General features: G+C 37.3%; 1 protein-coding gene across 2 annotated transcripts; it reads right to left on the reverse strand.

The window, feature by feature from the left end:
* Nucleotides 1-1,464: 1,464 nt before the first annotated feature.
* Nucleotides 1,465-19,996, reverse strand: grinaa (glutamate receptor, ionotropic, N-methyl D-aspartate-associated protein 1a (glutamate binding)). Of its 2 annotated transcripts, XM_084738790.1 has the most exons (8): nucleotides 19,845-19,962; nucleotides 12,126-12,237; nucleotides 9,640-9,967; nucleotides 9,294-9,409; nucleotides 8,968-9,168; nucleotides 5,855-5,983; nucleotides 4,803-4,946; nucleotides 1,465-2,837 (listed from the first exon to the last, which is right to left on the reverse strand). In XM_084738790.1, the coding sequence occupies exons 3-8, from the start codon at nucleotides 9,929-9,931 to the stop codon at nucleotides 2,688-2,690; spliced, it is 1,032 nt and encodes a 343-aa protein (XP_084594916.1). In that variant the 5' UTR covers nucleotides 9,932-9,967; nucleotides 12,126-12,237; nucleotides 19,845-19,962; the 3' UTR covers nucleotides 1,465-2,687. The 2 variants fall into 2 exon arrangements, with proteins under 2 accessions (XP_084594916.1, XP_084594915.1); XM_084738789.1 differs by lacking the exon at nucleotides 12,126-12,237 and having other exon boundaries at nucleotides 19,845-19,996.
* Between the last annotated feature and the right edge of the window lie 888 nt (nucleotides 19,997-20,884).

The following is a 20,884-nucleotide window of genomic DNA, read 5'->3' on the forward strand; positions in this document are numbered from 1 at the left end:
ACAAAAGTTATGATTGGAAAGGAAACTAAAATGGACTTGTTTTATAAACAATGAATAACATCACCAGGACTTCAGAGGACGCTTATGCAATTTATATTTTAAATTACCACTTTTACCACTGAAAACTTAATGTAGGACATGTTAAGTGATATTTTTGATGAATGGAATTGTCTAAGTGGCTTGATTATTGTAAAGAATAGAATAGAGTAGAATGCCTTTACTTTAATTTCACAGCTGTACAACATAATTTAATGCATCTCTGAGTGGTACACAATAAAAATAAGACTTCAACACATTGGCACACATATGCACTGCATATGGGATTACACAAATAAGTATAAAAAACAATTTAGATTAGAAAAATTACTCCATCTATATATTGTACTAAATTCCAAGGTTGTCAGAATTCAGTTCAGTGGGATCTTACTCTCTAGTTAGGTCTTAATTTAATTATATTTTTGTGAAATTCGATATTTCAAAATCTAAATATGCTTCTGATATGTATGTCAATGCCTATAGAGTAAAAAATAAAACACTGCATAATTCACTGACTTTAACAAAGAAATATTACATTAAAAAATCTTTTATAAGGATTCCATTACTCAGGTTAAAAAGTGGGACTGAGCAAAACATTTTATAAGTGAAGAATAAAGTCTTAACTCTGTGGCTGACAACCAAAGTTTTTACATGAACTCTGGCATTTTGTACCACGACTTCTTGTTCTTTATTGGCTAACAATGATATTATGTCTGTGATTAGCAATATAATATTGGCCATGCGGATTTACAGATCAGGATTTTTAGTAATTCCAATCAAGAACACATGTTGCATGTGCAGTTTCTTGTCAAGCAGTTGTCACATAAATGAACACACAAAGTTTGACACATTTACGTTGTATCAGTTTTAATGAAAAGCGAACAGCAGTGTAGAGGAATGCGGTTCCACTTTGATTTAATGCAAATATACAATGCAAACAGACCTACAAAGCCCCAAAATTACTTTTATCTATACACATCAAACCACTAAGGAGTTCTATATACACATACACGTTAGTTAGATACAAACACAAAAGTTAAAAAAAAAACAAAAAGAAAAAAAAAGAAGAAAAAACGGGTCTAACAGGGCTGCCGAACAACACTGTGTCTCTCCAACACAGGAATACCTGTACAGTGTGCATTATCAGCACATGCAAATGACGAGGAGGGTCATGCAGAAGGTGAAAAATCAAAACAGAACTTTCACAATAAAAAATGTCAAATGTCAAATGTATCATTCAAGTTGTGTGGAGTGTTTTGGCTTTCAGTTCATGTTGATTATTTTGCCTGTGTAACCAGTGTGTTATGGTTTCATAATCAACTTAAAAAATAAAGTCTTTGTAAATTTCCAAACACCAGTCAGAGTGTTTTCCTCAACACTAGCTTACAGCCACTTCAAAGCAACCCTGTGTATCTACATCAAGCTCAATAAATAAGTTAAAAGTATCATTTCCTTCAAGCCTGGTGTCCATCAGTTCAGAAGTTCTGAGACTTGGACCAGCTTGCTATAAAATCCCAGAAATCCCAGTACTTCAGCATAATTTCACATTAGCTTGTTATGAGAAAAAATAAATACAGCACTAAATCTTCACATCACGTTAGTGACCAGATGAGAGGAAATTAGAGGACAGAAAAGAAACAAAGGAAGAACATAAGGGGACATCTCAGCTTTGGAATCATGGAACAAAATATTTCTTCCTTTTTAAAAGATAGTCCTTCAGAATACATAGCTTCTAAATATTAATTTGTTATTATTTGTCATATACATCCAACATCGATTTTCATTCTTTTGCCATTAAAGAGAGTTTAGTTTACCATACTGAGTAAGTGATATCAGAGCATACTTTACACATCCATATGAGTCACTCCAGCATGCCTTTCAGGGGCAGGGGTTATATTGGCATCATATACAGTAATACACGTAACTATTTACAGCTGTGAGAAGCAAAGCTAGAGGTATTCCTCTGGTAGTTCTAAAAGAATCATATCACATCTTTAGTGGTGTTTCCAATGTTGCCATGCAGAGTTACTTTACACCAGCAGGCTGAAAGGGAGAGAAGTTTAGGAAAAAACAGACAGATTGAAAGAGGTGGGTATTTCTAGCACTATCCTCTTCTGTTCAGGCAAAGCTGGTTTACATCAATATTGAGCACTACCGATACCTTCCCAGATCTTTTTGTGTTTAATCTCTGCAGCAAGGCCAGGCTGAGTGCCAAGCACCCACAGGATAACGTGTTTAATGCTGCATGTGCCGAGCCAAACTGGAAGTTGGGCGGTAGGTAATGTAGACATACTGTAGCCATCTGTGTTAGCAGAAGCAGAGGACAGTTGCAGCAAGAAGCAGAGTGGTCAAAATTGAGGAGAAGGACAGATCGTTAGGTTCCATCATTAATGGCAAGATTTGTGTTAAATAAATAGTCTCTCTCTCAGCTGCATTTTATGACAGGCTGCATCTCCGCCACAGCTCTACTATAGGTTTAAAAAAAAGAACTGTGTGTGTGTGATAAGAGAGGAAATGATGAGCATCATGTGAAAAAAAGACGTGAAGAAAAAGTTAAAAGAATCAGAGACAGAAGGGTATGTTAGCAACATTTCACAACAAAGGGAGGCATTCTCTATCTCCCTCCTGTTTCTTGTCTTTAAGGTGCAGCCTCATTCACGGGAGCGTCCCACAATAGCCAGGATGTAGAGGAAAATGTTGATGATGTCAGTGTAGAGGTTGAGGGCGGCAAAAATGTACTCCTCTGGACTCAGGGCCAGCTTCTTGTTGCCCAGGAGAAGCTGAGTGTCCACAGCCAAAAACTGCAGAGAAGAAAAGAGGATCACATTAGTCATTTCAAGAGGTCTCTACACTTGGGATTTAAGATGAATTACATAAAACTTTAGTTTATCAGCTATCATTTCAGTTGGTAACATCCACCACCACATGGAAACTAAAAAAGAAGGAAGGGTCAGTACATCACAAACCAACATTCTATGTGCTGCTTCACTGAAGCTTATGGGAGATGCATAGAGAAGCACACTAAAACACAACTTAACTAAGTCATATTAAATTAATGCTTGAGGGGATGTCTTTAAAAAAAATGAAAAAACGCACTTCAGAGAATAGCATACTGACTTATTTTTCCAAATGTGCATATTCATTAATTTGCTGTTGGTCTCCAAATTGCATGATTGACATTACATCTCCCATATACTTTAATAGAGCTGGCACCAGACAGAGCATAGAGAGTTGGTTTGTTTCCTTGCACCACAAAATACATCCATATACTGTCCTAAACTCAGACCTTAATACACAATCAACATAGACATGTCTCAAATGCCTTTAAGGTTCAGAATTTCCATTATTATTACAGTTGCACATGTTCATATATGGCATATGGGACATAACCTTCCATTCTCAATTAAGGAAAATATTGTCATACATATAAAAAAAAAAAACAAAAAAAAAAAACAAAAAAAAAAGCTGGGTTGTCCATCAAAAAAGTTGAACTTGGCTCCGCTTTTCCTGAAATCCAATGCATCATCATTTGGCAAAGTGCTACAGCAGACAATGACACACATTCTTCGTATTTTACTTTGTAACATGACTGCTGTATTTCTATCATTTACCTTGTAATCTTTACAACAAAAGATACATGATTATTCTTCTAGTGAAGGATTCATTGCATGGGTCAAACTATCTCAATAAAATAATAAAAAATGCAAGTATCCTTCAAAAACAATCCAAGACGCACTTTAATGTTTAAAACGCTTTTATTTTACATGGCAGAAAAATTTCAAAATGACCAACACGCGGCGACCAACACAGGTCTTCATCAGGGTCAGTCAGGAGTAACTTGTACACCTATGCTGTGTTACACTAATGAGTTGAGTGGGAGGATAGTTTTCTTTCCAGGGGTAGATAAATGACTGCCACAGTTGAGTGACCTCCTGTATTCTATTTCACCATCTTATAGGAACCTGAAACAAATCCTGTAGAGTGTTTGCACCCATGTCACAGTTTGGTCAGTACGCTGGATGCACAGCCATGTTGGAGATACTGGGATGTAAACATCAGAATGGATTACACATTGAATATTCAATTTAAGCTGATTTTAGGATGTCTAAACAATAGAAAATTTCAGGAATACGTATGGAGACTGCTAAATCTTACAGAGAATGACTTTGTTAGCAGGAAAGGATGCAAAATTTGGAGAAAGTAAGGTTAACTGATTGTGAAGATCCACTTGCCTCCCTCTTCTATTGGCCCAAAACACTCAATTTAATCTCCATATGATAAAATGTTCATTGTATTTTAACAGCTGTTTTGGTTGCATGATGCATGGTCATATATTCAGAACTGAATAACAAAGTTAGCATCCTACTTTCCTCTTGCTAATCTTTTTCCTACCCGGTTTGTGCTTGCTGAAGATTCTGCTGATGTAATTATCCCTTATTGAAAAAAAAAAGTGAAAAAAAAAGTTCAGGAGGTAGAAAACCATCTGTATGTCAGTGGTGATGACTGTCTAGCAACCATCCAGACAACTGGACGCCATTACCCCACAAATATCAAATCACCCAACTGGATAATTAATGCACAGATCAGAGCTTTGATGAAATGAACTGCCCTCGCACAAGTAATGACATCCAAGGGATCATTACTGTTGCACTAAATTTCAAATTTTCAACAACAGCAAAAAATGAATACAAGCACCAATCACTGAAAGTATTAATGGGAAAAGGACTGCCATTGCTTTTAAGATTAAATATGAGTGTGAAACTTACGCAGGTAAAGAGCAGGGCTCCCAGTGAGGCATACACAATGTGCAGGATCTTGTGGCGGATGAAGATGCAGAGGACGGAGAAGAGCAATAGCACGATCAGGCAAACAAACAGCACTCCCCGACAGGAAGTGAAGTCATACTTGCTCTGTGGTGAAGATGGAAAAGACAAGAGGTTAGAAAAGCTGAGCTGTGATAAGACTTAAGACACACCACTTTAATTAATTTAATAGTTCACCCAATAATGAAAATTCAGTCTTTATCTGTCTACCTATTTTGGGGTGAATTACCCCTTCGAGGACTTAAAGACATTTAAGAAAGACAGTTGATTGTGTCTGAATTTTGCCGACTTTTGATGTATTCACTTCTGTCTTTGTTTAGCACCATTAAACTCTCCTTACCTCACATGCATTGCGTAATATTTTTGACACAAACTCAACTATCAGTCTAACCTCTCATTTTGTCAATTTAACAAACTATAAAGCTGCTGGGAACCTAAGCCTATAGAAATACAAATCTTAAGTCATAAGCACTCAAAAAATTATTATAGAGTAGGTCAAGGTTGTAGAAAGGATTACATATACACACACATGCAGAAAAAAATGTGAGAAACAAAACTATAATTCAGTCCATTTATGTGATTTTATTACAAGTTGTTTGGTGTCTTTTACATTTAAAGTGTGTGTTAAAAAATGTTTTAAAGTGTGGAGACCCACATAAGCACTTTCATCTGGTTTTCTCAGCTTGTCTCTGCATGATATAAATAAAGCTCAGCTGTTACTGTAAATAAAACATGCTCAGTGTAAACACTGATAGACGGAGGGCTCCAGAGGATAAACAAACAGCTATAACTGTAAGTTATGATATTTCTGTGTAGCAGTGTGCCATCAGTGGACAGTGTGTGGGACTGACTAGGCTGCACACCTCACTGTAAAAACTAATGAGAGAAACTTTTTGCTTCTCTAACAACTCAAATAACAAAAGAACAGGATGTTTGTCTGTCTGTGTGCAGACATTTAAAAACATTTATTCAAGCAGCTGTTAGTGTGTGCTGACCTGTAGTGAGAAGAGGACGACGGTGAAGCAGACTACTGCAGTGATTCCGACAGCCATGATGACAGTCTCTGTGTCATAAAAGCTGGCGATCATGCCCACCATGTAGGAGAGGCTCAGGGTCAGGATGGACTGCAAGACACGGAGAACACACAACCAAATTAACATCACATATGATGCACTTTACAGGTCATAGATTCAGGTGACAATTTCATAGCACCCTTTTAAATGATGCGCATTAGCACATTTATAGAACAGGTTTGAAATCAAATAGTTGTTCTTTTAAAAAAATCATAAATTTTATGCAATGTGAGACCAACAAGCACCAATTTTGAGTAAAACTTGGTGCAAACAGAGACTTAAATAATGCCAAAAACTTCAAGCGAATTTGGTTTATATTTGCATTAATCTATTCATTTAGTGTGGCAGTGAAAAATGTCAATCATTGCTCCATTCACTGATGTGGTCTGTACTACTGCATCGAAAATGTGTCTGTTTGCTATCTCTTCTATATACACAATCTGCAATACAACAAGGAAAAAGGCATAGTTCAGGACAATCAAAGTGGTCCATATCTACAAGCTAACACCTAGGTGTTATCTTGCCTGAAATGTTTTGATTTGTTTTATTTCACATGTAAATATTGAATGGTTACCAATGCTGAATCACTTTATATATATGTATATACCTTGTCACAGCAAATATTTTGACTTGTAGGAAGAGAACAGTTGTTACAATAACATTACCAATGACTCTGATTTATTTATTGTCCCAGTGAGTCATAAGAGTGTGACAGTGAGCCAGCATGCTCTATAACATCACCCGGAAAGTGAAGCAGCTAAATGGAATTGAGACATCATTCATTTCATTATTCACACCAGTGCTTTTCTGACTGTGACATGTCAAAATGTCTGCTGTGGAAAAAATCCTGTTTATATTTGCACTGTGTTTTAATCCCAGAAATTACAGGTTGCTGAGTAAATGCAATGTCAATACTTCCTGCAGCTGATTCACAATAAACGCCTGCCAACTGCAGCCCTGGCTTCATGCCTTACATCAGAGCTGTGGCAGTAAAATAAAGGGTGAAAACACTGCCTTAACTCTGCTATTCTATCACGGGCCATGATGATACAAAAATGAACAATTAGTCTGTCTCAAAAAACAATCTTCAATCTAGCACTCTATTACTGAACATTCATACTTGTCCACATGTAAACACAGTCATATATGTGGTCTTTCCTATATATCAATGTTTGGAATAGAACAGAATAACAAATACTGACTGAAGTGGAACTAAATTATTTGACTTAAAGCCAAATTACAGACAGTGAATTAACAGTTGGGCTTTGTCCATACTGCAGGAAGATCACATTATCAAATCAGATTTTTCAGACAGACTGTCTACATTGTTATATGCAAGCGATCAGATCAGGTTTGTGGGTCCTGACACGACCAAACTATCTGCATGGGTTGCTGTGGTAACGATGTTGGCATCGGTAACTATGTACGCTGGTGATGGCCTCCACACAATCGCACTGGCAAGTCAACGTATAGAAGCCTCGGCAGACAATTTATTTCCATGTCTGCCCACAGACTGTTGCTCTGTGCTGTCCTCCATACTGCTTACCTAGTAACAGCATGGATTCTGTTCAGCCACTCTGATGCTCTTCTGTCTGTATGTATTTGACATCTTTGTTGTGTTGCATTGCAAGCGATGTAAACAACACTTTGAAATCTGATTTGAGTAGCCAGAATGTCCAGACTGAGATAAATCTGTAGAAATCTGATTGTTTGCAGGCACCTCCAAAATGTCTGATTGAAAAAAAAAATGCATTTCATGTGTTTTTTTGCTATCCAGACTTTATAAAATCGATCTGGATATGCAAAAAAAATGATTTGGGCTTACAGTTGGAACAAGGCCTTTGAATTACAGTTGAAAAGCATTTTGTGTTTCTCAACTGAAACTACTGAAAATGTTACTGCTGCTCTACAAACATGACTGAAAGCTTTAACAGCTTAAGTAAACTGTTATATAGATAGGTATGAGGATAAATATGTTTCTAATTGCAAGAATGTGTTGGCGAGAACTTGTATTCAATCCCTATATTAAAATATCTATCAGTTGATTTATGTTAGATTTACATTAAATATTCTTTTTCTGCCTTTTCTGAAATTGTAGTCTATATGTCACTCTATCACCTGCCTGTTCTGAATACGTTTCTGTCTCTTTTCCTCCTTCATCCCCTTTTTCTTTACATCTTAATTCAAGTGCACTTCATTCACTTTCTTGAGGTTTCTTTTTCCCACTGTTACTTCCTGTCTAACTCACTTCTGTCTCCTCTCTACTCATCTTTAAACACAAAAACCCTCCGTCAGATAGGCAAATGCTTTTTATGTCTCCTGACAGCACATCAAGCAGTACTCAGACTTTCTTATGGTTAATTACAGCAGTTGTGGACTGACAACTTAATGTGGTGGGAATGCAGGTTAGAAGATATTACGTTTACATTCAAGATAGATACAATGAATTTTTAAAATAACTTTAATGTAAAATGACTTTAGACTCACTTAATGGGCTCACATTTACTTAATCTGTGGTCTTTTATGTGACAGATGATTATTCATGCTCATAGTTTTCTTTCTTTGAACAGGAGCAATACACATAGAACACTGACCTTATATAAAACAAGGAGAAAAGTAATGTACCAGGTTTTAACATATACTTATTAATGTCATATTTATCTTCTCATTAAATTTATTCTCAGGATAATCTACAGCTTTCCTTTTCATTTTTTTTGTCTAAAAATGTATATTAATGTGGATATATTATATAAATATATATACAAATATATATATATGCACACACACACACATATACACAGTGTATGCTACAGCAGACAATGACACACATTCCTTGTATTTTATTTTGTAACATGACTGCTGTATTTCTATTGTTAACTTGTAATCTTCATAACAAAAGATAAATGATTATTCTTCTAGTGAAGGATTGATTGCATGTGTCAAACTGTCTCAATAAAATAATAAAAAATGCAAGTATCCTTCCAAAACAATCCAAGACACACTTTAATGTATTTGGTATTAAGGCAAGTTCTTACCAATGCAACCAAGTTCCAGGGGTGCTTGCGGCGGAAGTCTCCACAGCAGCTGAGGACGATCAGAGCCACAAAGAAGACTGCATAGGACACATAGTATGTCCATGGATTACGTCGCACAAAGTACTTGGCATCATCAACAAAGGTGAAAACGGCAACAAAGGAGAAAGTGACCAGCAGCTGCGCTGTGAGGACCATGAACACCTGGTAAGAAAGTAGAAAGATGAGTTTTTAACCAAGATAAAAAAAATGTTTTGGTGGTATTTTATCATGTTAAGTTGTATTACACACTCTATTTGCTTCTTTATCAGACACTGTAAAGGACCTACTTTTCTGATGAAGGCTTGTCGGATGGTCTTGTCTTCAAAGCCAGAGTTAGTGAACTCTTCATTGTCGTAGTAAGATGGAGGCCCATCACCATGGTAACCAGGGCTGCCAGCAGGTACTGGTGAACAACAATAAGAGAACAACAGTTAGGGTAAAAAAAAAAAACAGCTTGCAAAAAAATAGGCTAAACAAATGGACACGAGTTTTCACCACGTGCTGATTGCAGTATTGAATATTTCATTGATTGCCCAGTAGTCTGTGGTAAGTCTGGTCTAAAGTGGAGCCAGCAATGTGTTTTCTTGCTGGATAATGAAATACACTTACACAGTTCTTCATGTATTCACTCACCGGTGGGGTCTCCAGGAAACCCTGGCTGCTGATAAGGCCCCTGAGGGTAGGGTCCCTGTGGGTAGGGCATCTGAGGGTAAGGCATCTGAGGGTAGGGACCAGGGGCAAACCCGGGGCCTGCCTGGGGGAAGCCTGGCTGTCCGTAGCCGGCCGCTGGTGGGTACGGTCCCCCTGGAGCTTGGCTGTAGTTGGGAGGGGGCATGCCAAAACCTGGCTGAGGGGGACCATAGACGTTGTTATGAAGTGGGTTGGTCTCACCCATAACAGGGTATCCACTCTTGTCCTGGGACATGGTGTGGAGGAAGGCTCACTCTGCTGCTAGAACAATCTATGAAAAGAAGAGAAGCAGAATTAGGACTAGCTAACTTAAAAAACAGCTGTATTCAGCACAAATATATATTAAACAGGCAAAGAGGTTAAAATCTAAATCTTATGTTTGCACTGTGAATATTCATACAATTTTATTGTCTTTATTACATCTCCAAAGTCCCAGAAAGAAGGAGAGAGAAAAAGTAATGACGGCACATCATCTCTTCCAATCTGGCAAAGATACAAACGCTGCATCTGCCTGATTAAAAAGGTGTCAGGCAATCAAACAATGCAGCAATAAGAAAGGACAGAAGTATGGAGCAGACCTCTGTTTCACAAAGTTCATCTGTGTGATCATTTACTGCTGTTTTACTTTCCTCTCTTGATTTTGATTCAGCTAATCTGTGCTTTTTATTGACTTGATAACAGCTAAACTCTAATTTGATTGGGCAAAGAAGCCAAAAAAAATATATTGACACTGATGCTGAATCTTCCAAGGCTTACAGGGCTTTTGGGAGAGAAAAGGCAATCTTGAAAAAGCAGGCTGTGGGGGGATCATGATGAATAGAGAAGCACGACAGGCACAGGCCTTTACTACTGCAAAGACTGTTGCAACATCTGCAGTACTGGACTGGGGCTATACTGACTGAATCTGGGTGTAATCAAGACCTTGAAGGCCTGTCAAACAGAAATTGATCTGAGAGATCTGCTATCAGAACATCAGAGAAAAGAATACAATGAAATGATTTATAATTTTTTTAATAAAATGAATAATTATGAAAATGTAGTGATGATTTGAATCAAATGAAGAAATCTGTGTAAGACACCTGCTACAAACTGGGAATATTTAATCCAGTGGCTATTTCTGTTTGCTTCTGTCTTAATTAATTAGGGCATAATAAAGCCTCTTAGGTCAATAGTCATTTGGTCAAAAAAATCAACATTTCCCTGGCAACAAAAGTATATGTCCATTTGGATGAAGCTTCTAACTAAAATGATTTTATATTGTATTTCTAAAACAGGCCACCCAGCATGGATGCTTGTGAGATGGAAGTGGGAAGGCCTTAGAAAGAAGATGGTTAGCAGCTGGATGAATATTTTCCAGTGCAGCCTACTCTGCTTCTAATGTTACTTGCTGTATCATGCACTAAATTCAACTTACTCTCGTTCTCTCTGTTTTATCTCACTGAGCCTAAAGTTGGTGATCTTGAATACCAAAAAGATCAATTGGCTTACTCTGAGTGTATTAATGTGAAAAGAAAAAGAGTTTTTTATTACAAGCAACATCATCAGAACCATACAAATGAGTACTTAACATTGCATGATCTAAAATATAAATTTGGATATTTAAGCAGCAAAAGTGATATTAAGCAATTTTTAGTGTGTGAACAATACATGTCTTTTCAAATAATTTGGTTTTGCTTTTGATTTTTGGCTTATGAATATGTGATATACATGATAAGTTAAATGTAATATAAGGCTGTTTTTCCACTGCTGTAATGAGTTCATACACATCCTGTATGTTTTCACTGGTAATCAGTCAGTCGGAGGAAGTGTCGGCAAATGTCAGAACGTAAGCCACAGGTTCAAGAAAAAGTCACGAAAACACCAGATAAGACTTGTACATTATACTACTCCGAGAACAGTTAGGGGAAAGATATTTGACTGTTACAGCTGATATTCAAACCATATCTGAAAACATATATCTTTGGCAACGGCTGCTAAGAGACGTGACACTTAATATGTCATTAGCAGTAACCACAGTTCCTAAAAAGAAATGCCTGGTAATAATAATAGTGTACTTCTTTCCCTTGATGGTGTAAATTTAATGTGTGCATTTACCCAGATAATAAACCACCTCAGTCAAATAATAACCCCAATATGAACATGGTTGGGTCTAACCCTAAAACAGTGTTACCAGTTTGACTTGAATTCATGTCACTTAAGGCTGCAACTGTTATTTTCATTATGAATGATGAAAACCTCTCAACAATCTGAAATGTCATCATGTCCTGTGCGATTTCAATGTTTTAACTGACATGTTGCTGCAGTGCCTGCATCTGGGAGACTGATGCTAAATTTGGTTAATGCTGGAAAGTATTTACTGTAAGTTTTTCAAAGCGCAGTAATCAAACGCAGTGTTAATGAGAAATTAAACTTGAAACAGTATTACTAACCTGGTGGTTTGCCGGGAAACTGGCGGGCCTAATCATTTCATCCCCGGCTGTAACTAAATGTTTCAGTCTACTTAACCCAGCCAGGTGGAGGTGGTCATGGTGGTGGGGGAATCTGGTGGCAGAAATGAATCAACCCTTGAACTGTGGTTTTATGCAACTTTCCCTGTAACCAGTTTCACCTAGAGGTCTACTGGGTCTTTTTTTCTGCTGTGAGAACAGTGGATTCTAGTGATGCACTGATCGACCAGCCAGAGACTGGAACCAGATGGTTTTCAGCATGACTGGCCCTGACCAGTGACTGTCTGGTTAGCGTCACATATCTGATTCTGTGCCTGTTATTGTCACACACGAGTTCTGCACAATGGTCATGTCATGCATTGAAATTGGTGCATCTCTAGTGGATTCCTATGAATGAAGTTGATCTCAGTGGAAACTTACTCAAGTAATCTCAGGCTACATTCAACAGGCTACATAAAAAGCTTGATCCCATGGCTTTATGGACTTCATGGCCACCAGTGAATGTGCAGCAGTGATTCTAAGAGATGGCAAACACTGTCTACCCAAGTGCTGACAGCGTAACAATGGACGCAGGTGGTGCCTTGGTAACCAAATGCATTATTAATCTGCTTTGCTTCAGGAAGAGACCTTCCATATTGACCATAACTGCAGCGTCCCTTCCCCCACACCAGGCCTCGCCTGCACAAGCTTGGTCAACAGGTTTCTGTTCCATTTACATTGCAATCTATAACACTAATGAAGCATTACATGCAGCACATTGAGCTGCACACTAGAAAACAGAAGCCTTCCTGCAAGTGAGGTCAGATTTACAAGGTTGATGAGTGTTTTCAATGTGCTGTGCAGGTTTCATATAAAGGCCCACACAGTCCCCAGAGGAAGACGTCTGCTGAGCAGGATGGGAGCCAAAAGCCATTCCCCTAATTGCTGACTTAAAAATAAGAACTTGGGCAGACAGCAGACTTCACTTCACAGTGCTGCATAGGCCTGTGCTGTTCAAACTACAGCTACGGTGTGTATACAGTTCAGCTGTGTATTCAGTGCCTACACAAGCAAACACACTCTCAGCCCTTATGTTTTTTTTTTTGTTTAAAATAAAGCTACAGAATGTATACAGTTCAGCTTTGTATGTAGTGCAAGCAAACAGTCCTTATGCTATTTCTTTCAGACACACACACACACACAACCAATTAAAGAATACATGAAAGTACAAAAATATCCATTCCGTGTCAGATTAGAAAGCAAAAAATCATGCTCACTCTTTCTCATATACTCCCTCCATCCATCTCTTTCCAGGCCACTCTGAATTAACAGTGAACGTTATGCAACGCTGCTCTATTTCTCCCCGGCAAACACATCTAAACTCCAGTGTGTGTCCTCATGATCCCCGTCTGTCCATCACTAGGACAGTGCAGTGAGAGACTGCAGACAAACATGACAAGTGCTGGCTCTGCTTCACAGTGACAGTTTCCATTAAGATCATAAGAGATTACAATCCTTATCGGAGGAGCCAAATCCCTCCCAGCTCTCTGGACAACAATGGTTGTGTAAATGGGGCATACAGCACACCGAGTACAGCAGTTTTGCTGAATTACTTGAAAAATCAATGCATCGGTCAGTGAAATATTTGCATTATGGACAGTATTGGTGTACCTTAAAGGATCACTCTCGTGATATGAACTGATAAAAGCCCTACTCAATAATTCTGTAACACAACAAAGGTTTTGTTTGCTTGTATCACATAAGACAGGACATCTGTCAATGGAGCAAACCAAGAAAGGCAACTGAATAATCCAAGCGTCCTTAACTAATCATGTGATACAGACAGTCGTAGCATGTGATCCCCTGCTTGTCCAATGTCTATGTAAAGCATTTGAATGGAAAGTATTTGCCATCTATTTCACGTCTGGCCAATAAGGCTGAAATCAAATATAAATAATAGGGCACTAGGAGAGTGCATGCTTACTACCAAGGCTAAATTCTCTATCTCGCAGTGTTAAAGAAAGTGAAAAATTTGTATATCCAGCCTCTGATTCAGATCTACTCCAAAATTTAATGGCCAAAGATACACCTTTCCACCAAGTTTTGTGAAAATCAGGCTATTTTTCCATATTCCCACTGCAAAACAGGCAAATAGACAAACAAACAACAAATCAGCTAATCATTAGATCTAGAAAAACAGTGATTTAGTTTAAGGTGATCAAATTGTTTGTTTTGTCCGACCAACAGTTCAAATCTAAAAAATATTCACTTTAAAATCACACACGACAAGTGAAAATCAGTCAAATCTAACATTTGAGAAGTTGCAGCAAGGGAATATTCAACATTTTGCTTTAAAAATGATCTAAATGATGATCATAGTTGCAGATGACTATTCTGTCTATCAATCATTTCAGCTCTACAGAGCTACACTGTTATGTAGCTGCCTTAAATAAGAGACAGTGTTGAGTGTATCCTGTGGTCTACATATGTTGTTATTCCATGTTGTTTGTGTGTTGACCAATGACAGTGCTGTGGAAATAAATTTACCATCAGTACAGTTTATAGTAAAGTCTAAGTCTACTACATTACACTAATTTTGTTAATTTACAGCTTGTTCTGAAGCATTAGTTTGGACAACAGACATTTAGTAAATTATAACATCAGACTATATCATCAGTATGATTTGACAGAAATTCAATAGACAGAAATTGAATTAACTGCCAGTCTTCATTCATTTTCATATTTCAAAACTGTAACAAAAGCTTAAAATGATCTTGTAACACTGACAGTTCTTTTTAGCACTGCATTAATCTGGACTGGTCAGTTCATAGCCTTTTATCTGTCTATGATTGATTATTCCAACACACTACACAGTCAAGAGAACGGGAAACTAAAAAAAATGTGAAAGCATGAAGTCATGCACATTCTCTCATGGCCTTCTCTTTGACAACAAATGTATGTGTCTTAAGACACTGATACATGTGGCTGTAACCACTAAATAAATTAAACCCTGGTCTTGCAGACTTGCACAAAGAAAATGATTGCAGTTTTTCAAAGTAAAAAGAAGGTTAAGACACTTCAGTATATAGTGTCAGAGCCACTTATCTCACTAGTGCACAGGGTCAATTCAACAACCACAACAGTTTCGTTTTCATATCTAGGAAGTGGTGAAATTTAATACAGTCAATACATTTTTTTTGAGAATGTTGAGTGAGTTAGAGGCACTGTTTAGACAGCTTTACAAGCATTACGTGGGAGATTTCAAATCCTCTTAGGAGAGACGCCCCGACGCTGTGGATAAAGACAGTGCCACTATCCCCAGCTTCTGCTGATAGCTATCGCTAGGGGAATTAGGTTAAAGGCAGCCATTCAGGGGGGCAGCCAGAGCCACGTTAACACAATTAGGCTAGCACAATACCTCCACAAACCCATACACAACATGCTATGTGCATGCCTGAGCAACACCAGGAATCACAGTGACAAAACAGGAACAGCCACACAAAGCAGTGGGGCCTATACAGAGGTAGGTGTGTTAAAATGTGGCGCCAAAACCAGTTAAAGGGACAGTTCACCTCAAAATTAAAAATACACATTTTTCCTCTTACCTGTAGTGCTACTTATTAGGGATGAGCCATTATGATACTAAATTATTTTCATTTTAAATATCTGAATGATGCTGACCAATTAAAAATACTGCTAAAAGGTCTATGTGCGTAAAAAGTTTAAATGAAACGTAGAACATGTTGTTGTTGTAGCATTTTGTTTTACATTTAAAGCATGACATTTTTTAGATACCTAGGTTAAGCAAAATTATTAGTAGTTTCTACACAAAACTGTTCACAACAAGCTCTGTGGATAATCTTGAGCAACTGGGTCATGATTTCTGGAAAGAGGCATTACTGTTGAACATTTCAAATGCATTTTTTTGGCAGTTTGAGCCCCACAAGTTGAATACCATTTAGTCCCATTATATTCAAGTGAAGGCAGGCATCTCTACAGCCAGTATCTTCAAAACTTGGGACCTTGCACCAAAACAAGAAATAGTACTATGGGTAAGAAGAAAATGTCAAGTGTCTCTTGTCTTGTCTGTGAGACGTTGTAATCTTTGAAGGAAGATGACTTTTAAAGATTACTTGTACAACTCTTGAGCAATACTTTCTAAAAGCTACAAACCAACATCTAAGACTTAACTAAGTGAAAAATAAAATGCTGTTTCATAGTCACATGATGAGTGACTGACTGTGTGGTAAACAGTGCTGCAACCTGTTTCACATGGTTGTTCCACACACCCAGTGTGTGTGTTTTAATCAAACTCCTCAAAGCACTCAATGCACAATGATAACATTTTGAGTACTGTTTCGAAAATGTTACTTTGATCATCTGGTAGATAAATTCTGCACTGTGTCACTGTCAGCCTATCTGCCAGGCAATGTAGCAGTCTGGCAAGATATTGTCATTGTGACACGCCGTGTCAGCAGCAGCTCTGGCTATGTCAAACGTGCAGACACCTCGCCTTGTGACAGATGGCTGCACTTTAGGTTTGTTACCATAGTATGGCAACAAAATGCTGCCACCATGAAAGAAATCTCAATTTCTGTTCTCGCTCTCTCTGCTAAAATGAATTGGAGATAGATTTTTTCTGTTTTCTTGCTTTCTTGTGAAAGTTTCTTTATCATTTGTTTTAGGACTATGATTTTTTTGTCCTTGATTTAAAGCACTTTGTGTTCTTATGAAGTGTGCTCTGCTATTGCTGTTCTCACTTCAGTTTTGATTATAGGGAAACATTCAATACATCCATCTTGAGACCTGACTTGAGATACTCTGCAATTTCAGTGTCTGCTGAGACCATAGGCTGTCTCACCTCTGCCTCTGCACCTTTGTAGCTGTCATTACTGTTTATATGTATTTGTAACTGTCATTACACTGGCTATTACCACATTCACAGAGATGTTTATTGTGCACTGTTGCTGTAAGTTTAAACTGTAAAAATAAAAGTATATAAGTGCAACACTTTTTCGAGTTTCCCATTCTAAAACCAAAATGCCACACATGATACTAAGGATAACATTTTCTTGTTCAAATTATATATGGTGGAATGTTGTATTGGCTTATTTTTTCCTGGTGACAGCAATACATTGCCATAACTATAACAAAGCACACCTAATTTATGCCTAGCTCAGAGCTGAAATTGACTTTTTGCTACTTACAATGTGTAAGCAGTTGCCAATTTCAGAAGGTGGTGTTGCCAAGATGGCTCAGCTTTATTGCTTTGGTAAACACAAGCTCAGTGATCTTTCTAAAATCCAAATCTTACCAAACAGAACTAAATTATAAGCAAAAGTCTTACTCAAAACTTTAAATATCCTCCTCTACAATACTCCATCAACAAGACTACATGATAGGCACATGAATGCTTGTTGCCAAATGAGGCAGTTATTTCAATGGCTGCAATAGAGATTCAGTAATCTTGGATGAAATTTAAGTCAAGCCAGATGGTGACAAAGCAGCAGAAATGTCCACTAACCAGTAGTTTTACAGTAACCCTCAACAACATCAATGGAGAAATGTCCCCTCAAATCCCTTGCTCAATAGACCAGGAAGCAGCAATGAGTTACAGTAAGTACAGGAAGTCAACTTAAAACAGTGTTACAAAGCACTGGCATCATGCATGTCCTGGTAACAAGCTTTCAAGGGAGGAACAGAGACACTTTTTCTAATTGATATAAAAGATTATTTAAATTGTAAACTAATCTCATAATTGTCTAGATTAATTGGTTTATCATTTGATCTATTAAATGACATAATATATAGAGAAAAAAAACTGTCACTTCTTTCTAAAACCCAAGATGTCATTAAGTTTCTTGTTTTGTCCAAGAGTCCAAAAATTAAAGATAATCAGTTTATTATCACAGTCCTTACATACAACAAGAGAGAGAAAAGTTGCAAATTGTCACATTTAAGAAGCTGGAACAACTAAGTGTATGGCGTTTTTGCATGAAAATGGATTGATTATCAAAATAGTTGCACATTACTTTGCTATCGGTTGACTAATTGATTAATCGTTTCATAAGGAGAGCAAACTAATTTGCTCCATGTGGCATCACGCATATCCTGGTAAGTTGTCAGGGAAGAACAGAGAGGCTGTTTGTCTTAGTGAAAAATACAAAAGTATTTTTAGGTATCATCGTCATAGAAATTAAGTTTACAATAAAATACAGGAGAGACTAACAAACCCTGACAACATAAAGCCTATTTGATAACATACTGTCTCAGTTCCCTAAGAGTCATGGAGAGCTGTGACATGTGACTCTTCATAACCAACACATCTGCAAGTCAAGTTCTTTGTCTGAAAAAGAAACTTTCTTTCTATTTCATGTATGCTGTCTCTCTACTGATTCATTATCATATGATATAAGAAACAATAAAAACTAATGATCACAAATAAAATAAACAAAAGCAGTAAGTCCTCACATTTTAGAAGCTAGAGCCACTGGATGTTTGGCATTTTTGCTTAAAATATGACTTTTTGACTTTGAAACAATTAGGCTATTTGGTTATTAAAACAGTTGCTAAGTAACTAACTAATTACCCGTTAAGTATTATATTTCAAACTAAGCTAAAAAAGACAACTTCAAAATTTTACATAAATTATACCCTAACAACTGTTTTATTAAGTTACAGTTATTCAGTTTACAGTCATTGTAATGTTGAACGTAGCTTTTGCAATCACGATGTAGAAATGTAGAAATTTATTATTGTAAAATAACCCTAAACATTTTGAAAGTATTAAGATTGTGGAATCTTGAATTAAATATTCTTCCCTGATACATCTGTCTTAATTTATTTGCTTACATGTACCCTTTTATTTATTTAGTTAGTATTTAGTATTCATTATTTTAAAAAAAAAGAAAACAAAAGAAAAGAAAAAGTTCTAGAAATATCATAACATATGTTGCCAATATCTGCTGGGTCATCTGGAAGCATATTAATCATTTAGGCTACAGAAAGCACTACAGCTATAATTTATGTAATGTATAGCGACTTAAGGCTACAAAACATGGAAATGCAGAGGAAATTAAATTAAAACAGCAACAACCTGGTTTAAAAATGGACGGTAAAACATCTATTTAGAGGTGATGCACGACTGGAAACCAAAACAGAAACATGAATCCAATATAAACAGTGTGCCTCGTTTTCATGTTACACCTGCGGCGGGCAGCAAGCCTCCAGCTAGGCCTCACCAGCAGCGCAGATAAATGCGACACTGCGATCATCTCTAACATCAAATTCACATCATCCGCCCCAAGATACCGAGGCCATTATTGCAAAAAAATATTTATAATTTATCAGGTATTAGTTAGATGATAGAGATTCGGAACGTTATCCCCGCTCGCCACGATGAATCCATTAAATAAGTTATTGTTTTAAGACGATGACCACACGCCGCGCCCCCACGTTTACTGTGCTGATCTGTCCGCTCCTTTTAAAGCCACGTTTATTGTATTTTTGTTGCTTACCGAATCTAAATAACCGGTCTTGCTAATGCTCTGTGTCGTTGATTCACCGTTATCTGTCTATCTTTGCTGTCGTTAAGTGACAGTTGGCGACAGTTGGTGGTCGCGAGCCGAACAAAACTGAAAATTTAAATCACTATTAATTTCAATGCTAAACAAACGCGCGCGCACATTCAAGATATTCTCTCCGAACTGTAAGACTCTTTACCTTTTGTGTTTAATTGAGAGTAGCGGTCGACATAAACTCTCCCTCCTCCTCCTCCCTGTGGCTCCGGACAGACTGAACAACTGGGTCGACACGGAGCTGCTGACGACACCACACGACGGCGTCACGTGACGCTGTGTGGGAATCTCCGGCCTTGATGAAAAAAAACGAGCTCATAATGACGCAGTGTTTTTTATACTAACGTCGTTTGGGTCTTATCAGAAAAGGGGGGAGTTGTGAAGTTAAAGGTCTGTACTGCAATCGAAATATCTAGATATATCTGGAGAGTTCTGCAGTGATGCATAACAGTACTGCAAACTATAATTGCAAGTTTTCCTTTATAGCTCACATACCATACCATACATACTGTTACAACTGCCTCATTGTAACACCGACAAAGTATGTCATATAAACCCACTATTTCTAAAATAAAAACACAAAGTGGCATTTGAGAAATATATGGCAAAGAGGGGAAACTACTAGTATTACATTTTTAAATGTGGACAGGTGTTCAAGTAAAGCACACACCATGTGCATAATATTAACGTTATGTATGGGAGTATCAATCTATTACTTAAGAATAAGATTGTGTTACATACCAATGCAGGGATATTTATTCAATTTATTTGGTAACTGAATATTGATTTTCTTCTTTCTTTTGTTAGTTTGTTTGCTTTTTGGATGTTTTTTTAATTTCTTATTATTTTATATATACTGGAGTGACTTCATTTGTTGACCAAAATGTGACAGTGTTTAAATGAAAATTTAATAATAAAAAAAACTAATTCCAAAAAAGTAATGTAAAAAATGTAATGTCAATTTCTAGAGATCATGACCCAGTTACTCAACACACTCCACAGACTTTGTGGGTAGATGTACACCTCTGTCTGCAAGCTGATAGGGTTTCAACAGAGAGAAACCCGTTCCTACATGAAACTGCTCACCATAAGGTCTGTGGATTATCTTTAGTAACCAGGTCATGATTTCTGGAAAGACATACTGCTGTTGATGTTTTTAAATGTATTTTTTTTTGGGGGGGGGGC

Source organism: Lutjanus erythropterus, chromosome 16 (genome assembly GCF_056507025.1).
Source record: "Lutjanus erythropterus isolate fLutEry1 chromosome 16, fLutEry1.hap2, whole genome shotgun sequence".
NCBI classification, from domain to species: Eukaryota; Metazoa; Chordata; class Actinopteri; order Lutjaniformes; family Lutjanidae; genus Lutjanus; species Lutjanus erythropterus.